This window comes from Branchiostoma floridae, chromosome 14, assembly GCF_000003815.2.
Source record: "Branchiostoma floridae strain S238N-H82 chromosome 14, Bfl_VNyyK, whole genome shotgun sequence".
In the NCBI taxonomy this organism is placed as follows: Eukaryota; Metazoa; Chordata; class Leptocardii; order Amphioxiformes; family Branchiostomatidae; genus Branchiostoma; species Branchiostoma floridae.
This window is the reverse complement of record NC_049992.1, coordinates 7,132,500-7,153,097: the sequence shown is the minus strand read 5'-3', so window position 1 is coordinate 7,153,097 and position 20,598 is coordinate 7,132,500. Positions and strand designations below refer to the sequence as shown.

At 38.9% G+C, this 20,598-nt stretch overlaps 1 protein-coding gene across 1 annotated transcript in view; it reads right to left on the bottom strand.

Moving 5' to 3' along the window:
* LOC118430062 (ephrin type-A receptor 5-like) overlaps window positions 1–20,598 on the bottom strand; it is a 154,897-nt gene that overhangs the window by 44,809 nt on the left and 89,490 nt on the right. The window contains exons 5-6 of the mRNA XM_035840770.1: window positions 4,529–4,710; window positions 3,802–3,949 (exon numbers count right to left, since the gene is read on the bottom strand). Coding sequence (XP_035696663.1) covers window positions 3,802–3,949; window positions 4,529–4,710 — 330 coding nt within the window. The remainder of the gene's footprint in view (window positions 1–3,801; window positions 3,950–4,528; window positions 4,711–20,598) is intronic.

Below are 20,598 nucleotides of genomic sequence, written 5' to 3'. Positions count from 1 at the left end.
CATCCCTACCTTTATTCATTCATTTTCAAGTGGACTCGCTGTTTAAGATGAGTTCCACTAAACTACACTACACTATACAATACAACACTACACTAACTTTTTTCTCACACAGTACACTTTACGATGCCATGTACAAGATGTATCTACAGTCTGTAACTACATACTGAAACGACCCCACACATAAACCTAACACCTACCAGTAAGACTTTATATCACAACCCCTACTGGGGGAGCTTGAGCCACTATCAGGTCATAAATTCCACTCCCCAATCCAGCTTCACATCCCTTAAAGTAGAGTCCAAGGAGTTCTGGATACTCCCAAGGAGTGTAAAATTGGCTTGAGCCTCTCGGCTGAATTACTGGAGCATAACCACCACAACTGCGCCAGTGTGTCTGATAAAAGCTTCTCTCTCAGTCACGCATATCCCACTAGCACTGCCGACGGCTCGTACATGCAACTTTACTGCCAGACTGAGTTTGGAGTGAAAACTCACCTTTATGCATGCATGGTGCAGCTAGCTATTAATAAGAAGTTTATTTGCAAGTTAATATGTTAATATGTCTACCGAAATATACTGTCAAAGTGTGCCTGAAATAAGGCAATTTCTCCCTACCTCCTATAAAACTTACAACAGTTACTGTAACTGTTCTGTACAATTCCTAAGAATTAAGGTCTTTTCCGTATATTTTCTCTTTAGAGGGCCATAGTTATTGTCTGGATGAAAGTAACCAGATTTTCCCCTGAAAACCAACATATCATAGCCGTTTGCTAAATCAAGAAATCAAGCAAAACTTTGACTGCTTACGAATTAAGGTCTTTTTGCATTTAATTTCTTTCTTCCTCTGGAAGAAAGTGAGCAAATTCTCCCTTCAAAATGTACCAGGGAACACATACTTAGGATTATACCAAAACTGTTTGTTCTCTTGATGCTGAATTCAAGCTTACATCCTTACATCCCTCTCAATAAATGTGTACTTTGCATATTCTTTCTGTGCATTACTTAAAGACACATTTAACACAAATTAATACCTTCAACGCAGCTGCGGTTGCGATAAATGTTTGACACCACCCCACCGCACTGTGGAGAACTCACTACATGCTCATCATCTGCTTTCAAAGCTTCCCTATGGAACTACAGGTGTCAGTGTCTTGCTGACGGCTGAGCTTGTGTTAATGGATGTTATATTAAAGATGGCCTCCCCAAGGCTAGACTTTTGCAACAGCTATTGAAAAAGTTTCAGGGCTATAGTCAAGTCAACACAAAGGGCGAACATGTTGAAGGCTACAAACCCACTATGTACGTGACCTACTACAGTTCTTTGTATCCTCCTATGAGACTATAAGGTGTTAATGGATGCCATATTGAAGGTGGTGTCCCAGAAGCTACAGTTGCATCTGAGCTGTACAAGTCCAGAACTTTCAGCACTGAAGTGGAGTCAGCACAAAGGTGAAACACTATCTAACTGATGACGGTTTCCCAGCTAAAAAAATATATCAACAACTTTGGGCAATCATTGACACAAGTACGCCAAAAAGCAGCTACTCAAGCAACTGGATATGGTTTTGGAAACAGTCCGACATTTCAGACAACATCCATAGTCTTTCGTCAGCATGTATCTTATTCTAACCTTCCATGCATTGACACAACTGATTGATTCATTGGTTGATTGATGGTTGGCTTTTACTTGACGACTTAAGTCATTGACAATCCCTGCGAACTTAAATGCATTTGCAGTACTTATTTCTGCACCTGGGTGTGGTAATGAGGAAAGTTGTGTAGAGTGTCTCAATCCCAAGGGCCCAGAAAGCCAGCAATCGAACCTGTGACCTCTCGATACCATGTCCGCAAGCCTACTCACTGGGACGCCAGCGCTTCAGACGTCTATACACAAGAACTTAAGATTTGATTTTAATAACAAGAGAAGCAAATTGGCTAGAAGCCCGTCAATTGCTTGCGGTTAAAAGGTCAAGTAACGGAAACAAGCGTGCTTCCTTTTGGCCTGGGTAGATCGATAAGGAAAACTCTTCTGTTGATGAAAGTCCCAATAAATGCATTGATTATGGGTACTAGAGGCACTTACAGCCAAAGTTCATTGATGTCTATTGACTGCTGCAAAGCATGTATTGAAGACGAAGGATCTGAAGCTGAACTACCTTATAAGTGGAAACTGTTTGGAGAGTACAGGATTGTGTTAGGAACTGTTAGGTTTTGACATAGAATGTAATCCTTTCAAGAAACTGGGTGCACTGGGTAATTTACCTTAATTCTTGCCATGGTAAGCTTTTGGCATTTATTTACCCTTGCTGTCTTAGTACCTGTATATATTTTTACAGGGAAGGGTTGCTAGCCCTTCCTCTTTAATGTCTCCTACAACACGGGACTCCTATTTTATATCCCTTCCGAAAGAACCCATGATTGAACCAGGGTTTCTAAATGACCAACTTTTGGGACAAAGAGCTCAATTGTGAGGCTGCTACCAGTTGAGCTACAGGGACATCCCCTAAGCTTGCTTTTTGGCACCAAGTTTGGTTACAAGGTTAGCTGACAGGAAAAATTTTAAGCTGCTTACTAAGGTGTGATTCACCTCAAAAACATAACAGGCTTATATTGGAGCTTTTGACATAATAAAACTTTTTCTCTGGCATGGGTGAAACTATAGCAAATCTGTTGAAAAGTTTGCCTGTCTTACATGTACAATTTAGACTTGTATAATGGCCAAAGACACCTTTAAATTAGATAGAAATTGACCGGGGTGTTAACACTTTGTCAACAAGACATTTCCTTGATTACTGCCCCTCTTGACCTCTCTGTTCCTATACGGTCCAGATACCAGTGTTGTAGGTCAATCGATACAGCAATAAAACCTGTCCCATTCAGTCAGTGTCACACACCCAGCTTGGGACAGGGTTTAATTGGCATATCAAGCAGCTATCTTCTTAACTTTCTAAAAATCGCCCAAGTCAAGCTTTAGAGCAAACTTTTATCTCAGTGTGATGACAAAAATTCTATCTCATACTTCCGTTGAGCGCATCTCATCTGACACCCCAGTAAAAATAAGCTGACCTTTGTGACACTAATTGTTTAATCAGGCTGTTATCACTCAGGAAGTGATTTATGGAGGGACGGTAATGGTTAAAGAGTTGCTGTAAGACCCCATTTGTTTTACTGGCACGCTTCATTATCTTTACTAACGCATGCCCGGCAAGTTTGGTGATACAGAAGCGACTACACTTTGAAATGTACATTGTCTCACATAATTCACACAAAGAGTTTCGACCTAAATCTGAACTGCATAACTGTTAAAACTTTCATAGGGTAAATTTTCCATCAGGAGGGAGGTAGCTATTATAGCAATCTGCAATCAAATATTGACATCTTAAGCGCAAGAATGACTTTTCTAGCCCTTGCAAGACAGGGAAACTAAAAAAAGTGACAATAAACTGAGCAGCGAGTGTATTGCCATGTATGTACGCGTGCTGTGCAACTGTAGTTTTACAGTTGAACCTCCTACTTTGACCTTGAGAGAGTGTTGCCAGAATCAATTCTTTGAATAAATCACCTTGAACCTTCTTCGCACTAAGACAGCCTTTTGGTGGTAAATCCGAAAGGGTTTCCGGCTAGGCAGCAGTTTTAAACTTGATATGGGGCAAAAATCATTTAATCTACAGGGACTTGGTGGAATGTAAAGTAATTCAATTTATTGCCACAAGCTGCCACTGTTTGCCTGCGAAATCGGCATCTTTTGCTAAAGGATGGTTTTATTGGCTCGTCCACAGAAAGAGTGTAGACTTGTACTCACGAGCGACGTTGGTCTTGAGCGTGATAGACTCAAAGCGATCCTTCACCCTGCTGGTACTGGATACCCCGTTCTCTGCGTGCACCTCGAAGCGATACTTGGTGTACGCCATCAGGCCTTCGATTGTCACCACAGTGTTGTTCAGTCCCACCTGTAAACAAACCATCATCTCTGTTAATAAATGAAGTTTGCATATCTTTACATAAAAATGCAAATCTGAAGCAACTTGACAGAGACAACTGAAGTCACCAGCTGCCAGTGCGACTACTTCTTTTGTTACTGCTTGAAATCATTTGCATCAAAAATCGTATTTAACTGGAAGCAAGTATAGCCTGACTGGGAACAACAAACAATAATAAAAGCAGATGGTGAGTGAGTGACAGCGTTGAAAGTTTTCCCTTGATTTACTGTTCTTTTCTTCTACGATTTTGATACAGGAACCATACCCCCTTCTCAGGATGGAAATTTGCTTTTGGGAAGGAAAAAAATATTACCCCATCCGTCCCAAAAATCTGAACTTCATGACACAAAGTTATATTTTTACAGGGTTAGAATGATGCGTTTGAAAGGAAAATCATGAACAATTGTTCTCCGAAACAGCGAGTGGGACGGAAAAAATTTAAAGCTGGAGACAGCCCTGGAGACCTTTGCACTGATCCAAAGGATGCAATAAAATATACGCAATCATGTAGATAAGGGTATAGACAGGTAGTTTCTTGTAGTATGTCACCTTAGCTGGACGATACTGGACGGCCCTCCGACACTCCACACATGTGATGTCGTGACATCTCCAGCAGACAATCTTGTAGCGAAGGTCATTCCGGCCACCATTGTCCACAGGGGTCTCCCACTGCAGTTCCACGGTTGTCATGTTGACGGTTGAGATGATGTTCCTGGGTTTTGAGGGTGGAGCTGAGGAAATAAAAAAAAGGCATAAATCTTCCATTTTTTCAAAATTTCAAAATACATGTAGAAATAGAAACTATGCTTTCAATACACTCAATGATTGCAATATTCACCAGAACTTCCAACATCTCAATTCAACAAATGTCACAAAAGAATGCAAAAGTTTCAGAATACATGTACGACTGTCATAATTAGTTTTGATAACCCTTTCCCAGTGGACATTCAATCATTCTAAATCTCTACCACCTTCCAACTGAACATTCTAAAACTGTTAACGCTAGTACACCTTTATCCGTAGGGTAACCTTTATCCGTTCTTTTTAATAACAATGTATTTAGGGATATCAAATCGACAGATGATGGTTTCAAACTGCAATATCTTGAAAATGGTACAATTTGAAACTACAGTTCATCGACTTAATATCCCTGGATACCCTGTTTAGCAACACAACGGATATAGGTTAAAGGCCGATAAAGGTTAACTAACGTTATACGTCCAGGATAACTTCACGTCATGTAGATTCAAATAAAACTTCAAGATAAAGAAAAAGTTGAAATGAGGTACAAAATGTAGCCACTGTGAAAACTGTAAGCACAAAACCACCTCAAAAAACTTCTGCATTCACAGTATGTAGTATAATGTACATTATGTACATGTAGCAGAGATTTTGTGGATCGGTGCCAACGTCTCCCTTTACATTAAGCAGTCCAGCAGCAACTCGAAGGTCAATTGGCCAACTACCCTGCGACATTATCAAATTTCCTACTCCAAGGTCACTATTAGTCTTTCAATAAAGGTCACACCAAACATGGAGGTCCCCTGCCCCTGTTTTACAGAATTGGGTTGAACCAGATTGTACATCACTTTGGACAGTGAAATTGGAAAGTATTAGGACACGATAAATCATCTTCATGAACTCAAGTGCCTATAAAAACGTGTGACCTAAGATGTCACATTATGAAATCACTGTTGGCACAAATCACTCTAAGCTAAGAGTGTCTTGCTACAGAAATAACAGTTACTAAGAAATTTGCTTTTTGTGCCTAGTTTTATCAAAATACCGAAAATGAAATGAAAATCCCTATGCTTATAATGTAATTTCAATGGCAAAATGCAAGAATGTTATTATGTCAATCGTAAGAATAAACAAAAATGCTATAAAATGCCTAATGCCAAATGGTATCAAATACATTGTACTAAATATTTCTCTTCAATTTCCACAGGAATGTTAACTTCTTAACTTTGTCTCCTTTGACAACAACCACTGTGCAACAAATGGTCATCTAGAACAATTTACACATAGCTCAAACATTTAATTTTCTTGATAGAGTAGTATGTTGTCTTTCAAATGATACTCACATCATGGATCACATTCAATTTATAAAGACATAGGTCATATAAACCCAATTGTGGTTTCCATCCAGCGAGGAAAGGGTGCCTTAATAGTTGTCTGACCTACAAATTAAAGTTAAAATGCACTTATAATGTTTACATCGTCATTTCTTCTTAACAATAAATCTACCCATTTTACAGCTTCTCCTAGAAAAGAGGAGGCCTCGCCTTAATGAAAAGCACTTTCTTCTTATAAAACACCCCTTGAGGCAACCTGTGCAAATCTTGTTCTTTTAATTCAGGAAATTGAAGAATCGAAGGCAGAGCGATCCAGATATGCATCAACCCGTATCGTCTGCATCTACTCATTACAAACTTCTGATTGGCTTGGAGATTGGGAGGTTAAAGTGCAGGTGCGAGTCCTTGGAAAGGGAATTAAGTGATTTACTCTACAAGGAAATGGAACCATGCAAATCCAAAGAGATGGAGAGTTACTAACAAGGAACAAATTTAGCGCTCTAGTCGTGTCCGCTACTTGCCAAATTCGGTTTAAATTCCGTGGAGCCAATGGCCAGACCTAGAGTTCATGCCCAGGTCTGTACACGAAAGTAAAGCTAACATAGTCGTTTTGTTCTTTTTTGGGGGGGGGGGGGGGATGTGAAGCCAATAGGCCTGGCTATGAGGGAGCACAAGGCATAATAGCAAAAAGAGTCTCAATCATCTTGCATTTTGTAAACACACTTATTGAGAAAGGTACGGGTGAACCAGCGTGCTTGGCCAAAACACAAGCCATAACAAAGCTGCTTTCAACCACCACTTTCCACATGTGTAAAATCAAAGCCTCATGTTTCACACGAATTGAGCATCATTGCTTTCATCTTTACTTTACAATGGGCAACCAGTCTAAGTCTAAGTTTTCAAGGACTGGATCATAACAACAGAGATGCATGTAAGCTCAGCAACGTGAGTGAGCATGGTACAAGATATAACACAATTTCATTTATAGGGATTCACACTTCAAATGTTCCCTGTACAAATACTGTAACTATGAACACATTCATGCAAGACTTGTGTGAGTGCAGTGCTAAATAAACATAATTGTATTCTGTATATTGATTCCAGTATTCAAAATTCTGCCCTACAACATGGTGAAGTTGCTGGGTTAAACCCAACTGTACGCAGTAGATTTTATGTACATTGTACATCATGCGCTGACGTTCAAACTAGAGCAGTGTATGACCCTGCAATCAGCAAATAGGTCCATAATGTCCTGCAATCAAGCTATGCAGTCAGTGATGAATGTACAAAATGTACATAAAAGAAACTGTAGTCTTGTCAGAGGATCATTTAGAGAAAGACCTAGTTGCTGGATTGGTGAGTATATTGCCTCTGCAATATCCGGCCCTATTTTCAAGTCTGCCATTTCCGCAGATTAAAGACTTTACAACTGAAGAGCTTTCTCGAGCGGAATCCTTTAGACTTCCACACAGCACTGATGGCATGCAAACAGCCTGCCAGTTCAAAGCAATCTCACGTAAAACATTGCTTTACATGCATTGCTTTATAAGACAACAGCTTGATTAGGATTCCTGTTGCATTTTCAGCCTAACAACTTGTTATACCGACACATACATCAGAGAAGCTCAGCTGTGGCCATGCATTCCAACAGGTTCATTATGTGTAATATAACTAACAGTTTAATGGCATGCGGCACGGCCTATCCTCAATCTACTGCAAAATACATATGGATGAACAACCACGGCTTGTGTGTATTTATCTTTGCTTCTGAAAAATAAACTGTTTCTTTAATCTGTGTATTATGTTCCTTAAATCAAAGCTAACACAAATGCCCAATTGGATTAAGACTGAAAAAAAAATTGCAATGCAACCCACAAAAATTTTTGGGAAAGTATGCACGAATTGCAGCTCAATATGAATTCAATAGGGGGCAATAGGAAGTTTTGGATTTGAAATTGTATAGGATTTATGTTAGGTATTGTACATTTTATAGGTCAAAAACAAGTCAAACTGTTATGCAACTCATAAACCTTTTGTTTTGAGAGAGATGGGGGGGGGGGGTCTTGCACCTGCAAGAAAACAGTTTTGCTTCCAGTAACATTTTTGAGAGCTGCATACAAGATGTACACATGAATGAAACAGAGTGCTTTTATTTCTGTAACAAGGGAATTTTACAAAATAAGATACAAGATTTATCATCACGAATTTTATCAAATAAAATACAAAAGCTGAACAACCATCCAAAATGAATTACATCAAGGAGCTTTTAGTAAAGAAATCTAATATTAATATACCATAAGCTATTGATGCTCTATATTATCTCCATCTTAAAGAGACTTCTGACACAAACGACTTGACCTGCAATTCTATCGCCATTTAAACTCTTGTCCATATACGATGGAGTACTAAGTGCAATAGGTTATGGGTCACATGGGATGAAGTACAAACTACAGTGTGATTCAAAACAACAAGAACATGATATCATACAGATTCTCAGTGCTTATAACAGTTTACCACTCTTAACCCATACAACAGTGCACAGATTTACGCTGTCCTGCAGCATCCCACTCTGACTGTAAAGGGAGGTGGAGCCGGCAGATTTATGAAAAGTTTTACGTCCCCCAATCTGGTCGGGTAATCACTGTGCGCAGTAAAGCACCAATCCCTGCGCTCCATCGCAACGCTGGCTGGAAGGGGATCAGAGTATGATCAAGTTTCATTGTCAGTGGGGTGGAATACTGATAACCCCAGTCCTGGCATAAGCAATGCTATAACCTTGTTCTTGTACTTCCTGAGACAAAATTGGGGAGTAAATGTTGGACAAAGGATCAGAGTATGATTAAGTTTCATTGTCGGTGGTGTCACTCATTCACTCACTATCCATGGTGTAATACAGAATATCCCAGCCAGGCATAAGCAATGCTATAACCTTGTTTTTGTACTTCAAGAGACAAAAATTGGTATTAACTACTGGACAGAGGATCAAAGAATGATGAAGTTTCATTTTCAGTGGGGTGGAATACAGGATATCCCTGCCATGCAGGCATAAGCAATGCTATAACATTGTTCCTGTTGTTGTTATCTAACTTAGAGACAAAATTTGGTATAAACTATTGAATAGAGAGTATGATCAAGTTTCCTTGTCAGTGGGGTAGAATACAATCCCAGTCTGGTATAAGCAATACTATGACCTTGTTCTTCTTCTCTCAGAGATAAAATTTGACATAAATTTACCTTTACCTTTGGTATGAACTGTATTGGGCACAAAGTCAGAGTATGACTTAATATCATTGTCAAAAGGCTAGGAGAGGAAAATGGAACTGATAACCCAAGGCAGGCATTAGCAATGCTATAAAATTGTTTGTGTATTCTCATAGAAAAAATGTGATGCAGGCTTTTAAAATATGCAGGTGAATTTGTTAAAACTAGAATTTTGGACAGAGGATCAGAATTTTTTTATGATCAAGTTTCATTGTCAGTGGGATGGAATACAAGACAGTTATTCCAATATTGGAGTTTGACTTTGATTAATATCTCAAGCTTTGTTTAATAACTTTATCAACAGTGATATGGACACTGATGGATTAGATTTTTATTGCATCAATGCACAATCATTATCAAGTCATACAGTTCTTTGAATATGAAGCCTTAATCTCAATTCTTGTTACCCGGTATTTTTTGTTAGGTGTGAGACAGCTAACAAAGCAATATTAGCAGTATTTTGAAAATATCTTATTAAGCAAGATTCAGTCAAAGATGAACATACAATAAATTCTGCATCTTAATCAAAATACTGTATGTCAAATGTGGTGCAAGCCACTAAATTTCCTCTTAACTTTGCAGAATCCAAAAGTACACTTCATCTTGTACTGTTAACAAAAAATGAGGTACAACCTAGCTTATTAAGAATTTGATTAGGTTTTAGCATGAAAACTCCTTGGTTTTAGATTAGAAAAGTCATAAGATGTGTAAATTTTTGTCCTAGAATTTTGTCCTGTAACTAACTGGCAAGAATTTGCAATATATTTTTAGTCTTATAATAAAATATTCATTAAAAAAATGCATCAAGCCAGGTTTTCATGTCAATTTTCCCCCTGCTTATGACTTATAATGTAAGTAATTAGCTCCTGCTCCACGGTAGTATGTATGTATGGAAAGCGATGCTCCTGACTCGAAGAAAATACGCAAGATGGCTTCGATTCCAGTACACAATGTAGTCAAACAGCTGGAAATGAACCTGTTACTGAGGAGAACAGATAGTGCATCATACACACAATATGCACTGCTGGACCCGTCTCCCAGCATATTGTACCATGATGGGAAGCCGTAAGTCACTTACTATCTTATCTCCGGCTTCATCAAGCAAGAAAGGCTTGCAGCCATCCATTCAATTAACCTATTACAGGACTTTACAGAGGAAACTGATAGCGCAGATCGTGACTTTGCATGGAGAGCTGGGATCGAAGATAAGGCAGAACTGATTCAATTATTTGTTTTAGAAATTTTCTCTCTATATTTTAGGGTGCTACTGAGAAATCTTGTGAAGTTGAGAAATTTCAGTACAAGTTGTAGTCACACTTGCACTATGTTACCATGGAGCATTTTCCAATTCAACCTAAAATTTGTTTCCTTTCTGCAACATACTGTCAAAAGAGCTTAGGAGTGTTTCTTTTAAGCATTTTCACTTTCTTTCACACAAAAACGGAGTGAGCAAAAATACTATTTTTTTTCAGTCTTATCAATACTTCTTAAATGGGTAACTGTGGCATAAAAGAAAGTCGACAAATGCCAAATTCCACTCACTCACTATCCGGTTTATTGTCCGTTGTTCCATAAAATGAAACATGAAAAAGATGGTAATAAAAAATTTACAACCTTCATATCCACAGAGAGTCTTTATCTGTCACCACAAAGTTTTCTATAGCTTTATTTTCGAGTCTTTAGTGTTGCTCTGAGGTAGTTTATTTCCCAGCAATAGAGCCCATCTCAACAGATATAAAAGCAGTATTAGCTTCAATCTAAATCATTAGGATTACTTTTCCTATCCAGTTTATGATTCATGTCATAGTTTGGCTCACCTTTTATGCTTATAAGCACTATGTTCTCAGCTGGATATGTGCTTATTATAATAGATTAGCATATAAGATATTTGTTCATTGACAATTTGCTCCATAAAACCATGCCTGGAAAAATTTGGTTGACATGTGTAAACACTGGGGTTTTGGAACAATATTTAACTTTTTTAAATAATTTTTTTATCATTCCAAAAGGAAAAGTTTAACAAAGTGTTTTTGCTGGTGTGCTCATCTTCTTCTGTCATGAACCAATCAGAGCATAGAAATGCCAGTGACATCAGCATATTAGCTATTACAGAAAATTTGAACAAAAACTGTTACAGCTAATATGAACAAAATGTTAGCTGTTATAGCAAATATAAATAAAATATTAGCTGTTGCAGTGATACAAAGTGCAAAGTGGTCTTCTTTTGGAAATGCTTCAGAGTTGAGCCATATAGTATAGTATCGTATGCCAGTAGCTTGACAAAAGTGAATAACTGGGAGGGACACATCCTGCATTTTCTCGGAAATGTTGATTTCTATTTCTGATTAACTTCTCCCTTCTACCTAAACCCTACAAATACCCAACGTCAGTGCCAAATAGATACTTGAGCAGGCTGAATGTTGAACACAAAGCTGAATGCCTGCTGTTGACGACAGCAGGTTGGGGAAATGGCCCTGGGATCAACCACACACATCAAACTTCAATACACTCATTGTCTACGCATCACAGCATGCATACATGTACATCATGACGATAACCACATGAAGATTACTCATCCACTGCTAAATCTTTGACAACGGGAGCATTTCCGTTATTCATCCACAGGTTTCGATGATACTTTAATGAATAATTTTGGGTGTTATGATCAAATAATTTCGGGAAAATTGCTATTCATTGCACTGTGACATTGACTCATCTAAATTCCATTTTCCTGTCATGTTCCCAATAAATTTACCACATTTGTCTGCATATATTATCAAAATAAACATGCTAGGCACATTTCCTGTTAGGGCTGACTATAAAGACAGCACAAAATTTTGTGTTCTGCCTTCTGCTGGCCTACCCACTTGTCTAAGCAAGTGCATACTGTACATGCATTTGGTACAGTACTAGTACTATGATGTAATGCAGGCACTTATGCTGAATATGAACAGAAACTAACAGGGTAACAGTGTCCTCTCTAACGCTATGACAAGTCTGATTGACACTATGGCTAAGGTAATTGCTAACACTCAATTTTCTTTCTTCTGCAAAATTAATAGTTTTACGCAAACTTAATGGCATTTATGGTACAAGAAAATCTACCAGCTATAATTCTATTGATAAGAAATATAATCTCTGACACAGATAACCATACGTTCCTTCCACAGTGCATAACCATGCACAAAGAAAGAAGACAGTGCTATGCAATAATAAGAGATAAGGAAAACCGTATGGAACATTAACAACAAAACAGACGTGATATTTGTTGGTTACCCTAGACTGAACACATTCAGTGCAGCATGAGAAAGTGGCCGACTTTCCCGCAACAAACGATCCAACGATGTGGCAATTGCTCTGAAAGTCGATATCCCCTGCTGCACGCAAGGCCATAAAGGAAGCAATACTGAGAACTAATGGTGTGGATCTGGCCTGTACTTTGAGTCATCTTCTGGGCAATCTTAAAATCAATGTTTGGGTCAGCAAGAGGGGAAGTGCCTGTTTGGTTGGTACATAGAGAGGAAAGCAGCCACAAAATTGGTAGGATTTTACACTACTTGCAAGATGGAGTGAAATCTTTTACTGTTTCAATGAGCAGATGGACGGATATGTCCTGGAGATAGCCATGCACAAGGTTCACTCCTTTGTTGCTTTGGTGTAACAAGAACAGACATGCTACATGTATCAATGGTAGGACTACAATGTAGTAGAGTAACAATATGTTTTGATTTGGGAATTCTTCTACCCATGCATGAACCAACCCATCTAAAACATCTTTTGCTGAAAAAAAGGAGAACTGAAATCAAAACAAATTAGGTTTGAAAGAGTTCGAAATTATTAGAATGCTGTCATCAGCTGAATGTTAAATGCAGTATGCTCTAGTATTTCCTTCTTAACTTAACCCTCTCAGCACGAGAAGCCACTATCATGGCTTTCCCATAGGACACGAGAAGCCACGATCGATCGTGGCTTCAGGTTTAATTCCGACGGGAAATTCAAACTGACTACTGTGAAATGGGAAATTTGGCAGAGTCTGCCAATCAGGATGCTTGTATCTTTGACCAACCAGAAGGGATGTAGCATTTGAGCCCTGTTTCTGAGGCCTCCAGCGTGTGTTTTGGCTTCAGTTTTCTTCAGGTTTATTTAGTAAATTTAGCAGAAATGGAGACAGTTTGGTGGATAATTTTGTTGGAGGCTTACAGGAGTGATGACAGGGAAATCCTTGAGGGACAGCAAGGCAAACACCCAGCTGTTTTTGTTGAGATCAAATGAGCTGATATCACCGTGTCTAATGAGTTCTACATGCATGCTTCCTTGTTGTTTTTCTTGGGGAATAAGGAGGTCCAGGTCAGGTCAGATAGGTCACTGGTCCAAATAGACATTTTATATACTCTGATACCTGTTTCTCTACCCAAGTCATAGTAAGTGGATTTATTTGACTCCCTGATATGTGGAAAACATTCAGAAAAATAATTTGCCATTTAGCACAAGGCATATTCATCATTTTTATTTATTTTTTATAGTACAACTACAGGTGTGGGGAGGGGGGCACAGCTGTTTATTGGGGTGAACATTTGTTTATCAACACTGAACTTATTTGAAATCATGCTTTGATTTTTAGTTTTTGGTCATTCTAACAGCATACCAGCATTGTGTATGTATGGTTGAGTATTTCTACATAGTTTTATGATAAATGACACAAAAAACTCAGCCCCTAGCCAAATGTTTTCTTTTGTGAAACTTTTTTTGGGAGTGTTGCAAATGTGTTTTTGAGTGGTTTCCATGACGATTGCTGTCCTCAGATTGATGGTATGATATTTATTTTGCTTGTTTTGGAAAGGCCATTCTGTGAGCTTTCCAGCAATATATAGTTTTCCCAGTCTACTCCTTACATAACAGCTGTACTATTAATACCCAAAAAGTACTAATTGACACCTGTATAGACTGGAATTATATGTCGTATATGGTATACAGGAAAAAAATTTATGACGTGTTGAGAGGGTTAAAGAAAAAAATCATTGATCATTGTAGGAGAAAATGCTTGTACAATGTTAGATATATTCAGGATCATCTGCATTGTGGAAAGCAAAGCCCAAAAACCAATACTCACATTCCTGTGGGAGTCTCTACATTCCAAGCACACAACAAAACAGGGATCAATACAAGGGAAATTATCGAACACTTTTCTTGTAAAGGCTATATCAATGCAGCGACATGATTCTTGAAAAAGAATCCATTTGGGGAGGGGGGTTCTAGCACAGTTCTGCTATATAAATAAACAGATTTACCAAGTTGGCTCTCAAAGTGATTGTGAACTTCTTTCCTGAGAGGCCCTGGGAATATGAGATACAGAAAACCACAGGTCCTAGAGAATATATTACTTTTGTCCCAATTTTCATATTTTATTTCTCATGTCTTGTTTGTAGCATCTTCAAGGTTTCTCACAAATACATTGCACAATGAGTGTGAAGTGTGGAAAAAGCCACCCCTTACAGAAAACATTTTCTCAACAAAAACCACATATCAAATAGTCCCACCACTGTAGTAACTATAAACCTAGGCCTGTGTTATACGGCAAAAGCAACATTATCACAAAACCGTTACTGTTACGACTTTAAGCTTGGCCAGTTTTAACTAAGTGAGAACATATCGGCACAAAACGAGAGGAAATAAAAGCTTCATTATGGCATGCCACAGTTGGTACAGGCACATGCAGGTTCACAGGCAGTTTTATATGCATGGGCATACCAGATGATTGGAAACTACAGTAAAACATCCCAACAAAACCAAACTGCAGAGAGATATAAAACAAAATGTACCACATGGTACAATGCCATTCAGAAGTGAAAGGGTCAGTGTGCAGGTGTTTTCCAGAGCAGGTTACCAGTATGAGATAGTCTTCACAGAGCCTTACCGGTATCAGGAAAAATATCAACTTGGGCCCAAGGAACCTCCTAAACCTGAGTTTCATCTTAAGAGCCGTAAAAGCCCCACAGGACCAATAGTCAATACATTGGATTGGAGAGAGAACTGGAAAGTCTCTCACAAAAGCCCCCAAGCCATGGTTTGAATTGATTGGTTTCAATTCACTTCTGTTTCACGCAAATTATCTTGAATCTTACTGAATTTAAATGGACAAAGGAACAAGTTGTGAGTCAGAGTTAACTACAAAAGAATATAATTTTTCACTACAATCAGCCAGGGAAACTTCTAGTAGGAAATTAAGCCCATAACTTTTAAAGAGAGCAGATTGTCCACGTAAAACGTAAGCAAATTGTTCTCAATTGCTGGTTTTCGTGTTTACAGAAACAGGAAGATCAGTATGAAAATATAGTGTCTGAGGCAAAAGTCTGTACCTACAACTGTAGGTTTGTGCAATTTTAAGAGGAGACTACGGTTCCATTCGAGTTTTCCTCCTTGCATTTTGTTTTCATGTTGTCCTGCTGATACATTCTTCTTTCAAAATGACAAACAAAGAAAAGAATTGGTGTTGCCTACAGAGAACAAATCTACGAGTTACGGAACCTTTAAAGGGGAGGCCCACCATCTACAATCTTGGCCCACTTCCCCAGATCCAGCGCACATGAATGAGTAATGGCATCGGATTAATCTTCCTTCCTGTAGGGCAGCAGGATTGGGGTAAATGGTGCAAGACCTGGCTGGAAATGAGACTTCTATGGAAGGAGAATTCATCTTCTGTGCCACCCAGGCGTCCCATCTCAAGATGGACTGCATTTTCACGGGCACTAAAGGAGGAAGATTACAGACCCCACCCCCACCCACACACCCACACACCCACTGGTGTAGCACATGACTTATAAAGACTACAGTCAATCCTTCAGGGCCATTACATTACGAACTTCAAGGAATATCCATTGCCAAGGCTTCTGTCTGTGGTATTCATAAAATCTTCTAACCAATCATGCATATCCCTGACTCATTATACCGATCTTACATATTGTCTTGCTTCAGGATTTCAGTAGATTCAACCATCTAGTTGACTTACCAGCACATTTTTATGCTTTCTTCTGTCTTATTTGTTTTTTCCTTCTGTTTTCTTTTTCATTTTTGTCTATCTTTGATGAAATAAAACCAGTTCCCCCAAAGGATACCTGACATTATGATGTGGTACAAAAACAGCATATATGTTCTCTTCTAGTTAGGCTACTTTACAGTACAAACCAGCAGGGTTTTCCTTTCCCTCTTGTTTCTCTAGTCCAAGAAGCAAGAACTTTGATTGATGTGGCCCAGTACTGAGTTGAAAAGAGCACTCAGGTTAAGTGCTGTGTTTGACAGTACAACACGTTTGTGCCTGGAGTAATACTGAGCATGTTCCTCCTCACGCCAAGGACTGACCCAGAAGGCCAAGAGAGCTCAAGACGGAAGTAGAAAACATGAGGCTGTTCTCTGTGGGAACAGACAATATATACAGTCAGTTCTCTGTGGAATAAGCAAAATATACAGTCAGAAGACTCTGGTATAAGAGAAGCCTTGGTCAATGTAGAGATACACAAGGAAACTCCACCATCAGTCTCAAGTGTGAACTGAAAATCTCCAGTACAATAACACCAACAGTTTCAGCACCCCCGACAGCAGCTATTTACATCTGATGACTGAAAGGCTTTTCATACATGTAAGATAGCAGGATGCTAAAACAATTTGATTCACAGATTCCAGTAGGCAAAGCTTGTACAGAAATCCTACATGCCTGGGTTTTTCTTAAAAGATTAAATTTTGATCTCTTGAAAGCATAGATCTTGTTGTAGCACTGTCTTTCTAATGTTCTCAGAATACAATATCAGTAACACAGAGAGTTCTGAAATTTCACTATTTATCTACTTCAGCCATTTACTGCAGTGTAATTTGAAAGCTATGCTTAAATCTTTTCTGTCCTTGGAGACATCCTTAGAGGTGATACTTGGGAAGATTTCAGACCGATACCAACATCTTATCAGCTCTTCTGGCGCCAAAATCGCGGAGGGAATTTAACGGCTGCATCTTCATTCATTCAGCGCCACCTGGAGAGTTACGAATGCAAGGTTACAAATGACGGGCTTAACACGTATTGCTGCTCTGATCACTTTTCATGAGGACGGCCATTCTTTATTTCCCGTCACCGTGGCAACTAATCCTTAAGCCAACAAGCTTAGAATCGAAGGCGCCGAGAAAAAACATTTTCCAATCATCAGAAACGTCTTCCAAAAAAGCCCAAGGTGACCCGAATCTTTCGTTTAACACACAACACCATTCGTCATTGTCACTAGATGTATTAAGTCAGGTGCAAGCTATGGCCTTGGAAAATTTCCTCGGGAATAAACACTCTCTTTTCCCTTCCATCTCGCCGAGGCCCCCAGGATTTCAGCGCTGACGGAAGCGTATCGATCCCACCGCTGTCAGTCGTCACATGAGGATTAGAAGGGCTTAGATCTGTCTGGGTTTAATCCCAGGTTAGGGCATGTTATGTTTTTCCTATTCTACAGCCACCCGCCGGGAATTGGAAGCCCAGTGAAAAGCGGGGTCTTCAGAGGGTGCCGAATTTTTATTGACATTAAGAACCTTTTGTAGGAGGGAGACAAAACTTCCATCACAACTCTCCCATGGGTGACTTTAGTTTTGCGTGAAACAACTTAACATTGTAGAGACTAGCAATAGCTGATGCTCTCTTGGCGTCCACACCTGTCTAGCAAACTGCTCAAAATTCTGATGTTGTCATGGCAACTCATACAAATTATGGCAGGTTAAGTTCCATTTGACCTTGGTGTCAACAGTATTCCATCCATCATCGTCATTGTTGTGACAACCATGTATTTATCCACGAATCAATAAACAGTTACGTTGATGGAGGTAAACGCTATTTACTGAAAAATAAATCTTTATGACTGGACAATTCTGCAGCGAATTCTGGAGCAAATGCTTTTGATATTTTGTAGGGACTTTGTTGAAATAAAAACAGTAACCGAGGTTCAAAATACTCACCTGCCATTTGTAATTTGCAGAACGAAAATGATCAATTTTGAAGTTAAAGACATGAGTATGGCAAGCTAAAAGGCAAGGCTAAGTATCATGAATAAGATATAACAGAAAATATCTTGAACAATGAATACAATGAATACATGTACATTTTCATCATAACACCAGAGAAACGACAACACTACAGCAAGCTTTTGTGAAGAGAATTTCTCCAGAGTTTGCATCATGAGGGTGACCTCGTTAATTCCCTTTCCTTGTCTGACTTGCCATCTTCAGAAGGAATTCCCAATTCGGTCTGAACTACTTGCCCTTTCATCGCACAATTTTCACCTTCTCCATGAGATCATCTCTAGCAAGTTCCCTTGACAAACGCACAAAGTGTGCAATTAGGCAAAACTAACACAAACGCTTGTTTCACACCCTAAGAAATAATGCCCCCTAACTCAATCTAGTTCAGTCAAATGCGACATTTTCACTCAGCAAACACACAAGTGGCGACTCTTTCTAAGGAAATCTGTATAAGCCTATGGTGATTTGATTAAATGGATGGCAATTCCTGGTCACCCCCAAACAATTGAATCGTAATCTTAAAAATGCAATGAATCTTTATTAGTGCCTTACGTCATTGTATAATTGATTTCTTTCATAGCAAATAAATTATAAAATCTAATTTTTTGGTTTCATAAGTGAAGGGAAGACATTCTAAGTCTTCCCTTCACTTATGAAACCAAATAATTTCCACCCTAATGCCCTCCAAAAATGGGTCTCAAGACCAGGGCTGTCTCAAGGTCTCATCCCTCCATACCAGTACAGAAAGTTTCCTGTGGAGTTGGACACAAATTCTACCCCATCTGCAAAAAAATCTAAACTTCAAGACATGAAATTGATGAAAACTTTGCTTGAACTGCAGATTTAACAACAAAATCAACAATATGGGCTTGCCAAAACAAGTGGGACATAACACATTGTAAAAATTGGAGACAGCACTGCTCAAGACTTTGTACCAAAAGCTACAAACACCACCACCCCCATCCCCCAACTGACTGCCAATGTTTCTGTCACAACTGTAATTACAATACTTGTTCACTCTTGTACCCTTGGCATTTCAAAGTAGATTGTGTCTCCCCTGACAAATTCTGGCTAGGCAAGGGTCTATCTAATCTACTGTCCTTGATGTTTCCTGTTTTGTCGTGCAGCCAGCTTTCACGTCGGATCTGTCAGTTAACTGCCTCTGTAGACTTGGTACTGCAAATCTTGTTTGCAGCGGTTTTCTTTAACTGTTTTTCCCACCACATTATGAGACCACAACTATGCATTTCCCTTGTAATAATACCTTATAAATGTACAACTACTGAAAACATAGTCAAAACATCCTTTCCCCTCCTACTGTGAAAGTAAGCAAATTCAAAGTACAGTAGATTGGTAGTTTGTATCCAGTTTGTCCTGCTGCCAATACCTACTACACTCTGTCAGTTATTTGCCAAAACCACTGTTGTTTGGCCAGTTTTGTCTCCACTGGGAGAAATGTTTGCATAGGTATTGGTCAGTTTGATAGATAAGTTTTTTTTTTCATATTTGTCCTGTTGCTACCATTCAAAAATTATCAGGAGTCCATCAGTTAACTTGCAAAACCACTGTCTGGTCAGTTTTACCTTAACTGTGAAAGAAATGTTTGCATAGCCATTGGTCAGTTGGATGATTAAAAAAAAATTGGTTGGCAGGTTGCTTGGTTTTTCATGTTTGTTGATGACATACAAACACATACTGAGACACGAATGCATGCTTGTACCCAGGCAAACACACCACAAATACACACACACACACATGATCTATGTATACATCAGTCAATATTGACCATGGTAAAATCCTACATCACAACAGGCACATCTTTGAGCTCTGTTGTTAAGTTCTGTTGTAAAGTCCGTTTCTGTGGATCCACTTTTCTTTGACATTCCACTTCAGTCTATCATCTCTTGATTTTAGTTTTTGGTTTTCTTTTGTGTTCAACTTCAGTCTAGCTTCTTCTGATTTAAGTTTCAATGACAGTATGCATCTACATCTGAATAAATCATGTGCAATATCCTCACTGTGTTCCACATTAATAGCAAAAGCCTTCACATTGGCCTGCAGTGAACTTATTATTACTGTATTTTATGGGTATTCGGTTGACTGGCGTATCCTCTCATAAACACCTCGGCCTACATCTTACGCCAAAATTATCATGGTCATTACATGTTTCAATTATTACAACTTATGGCATGAAAACGACAAATTTACTAAAGAGAATTCAAGATTTGCTCCGAGGCAAACACT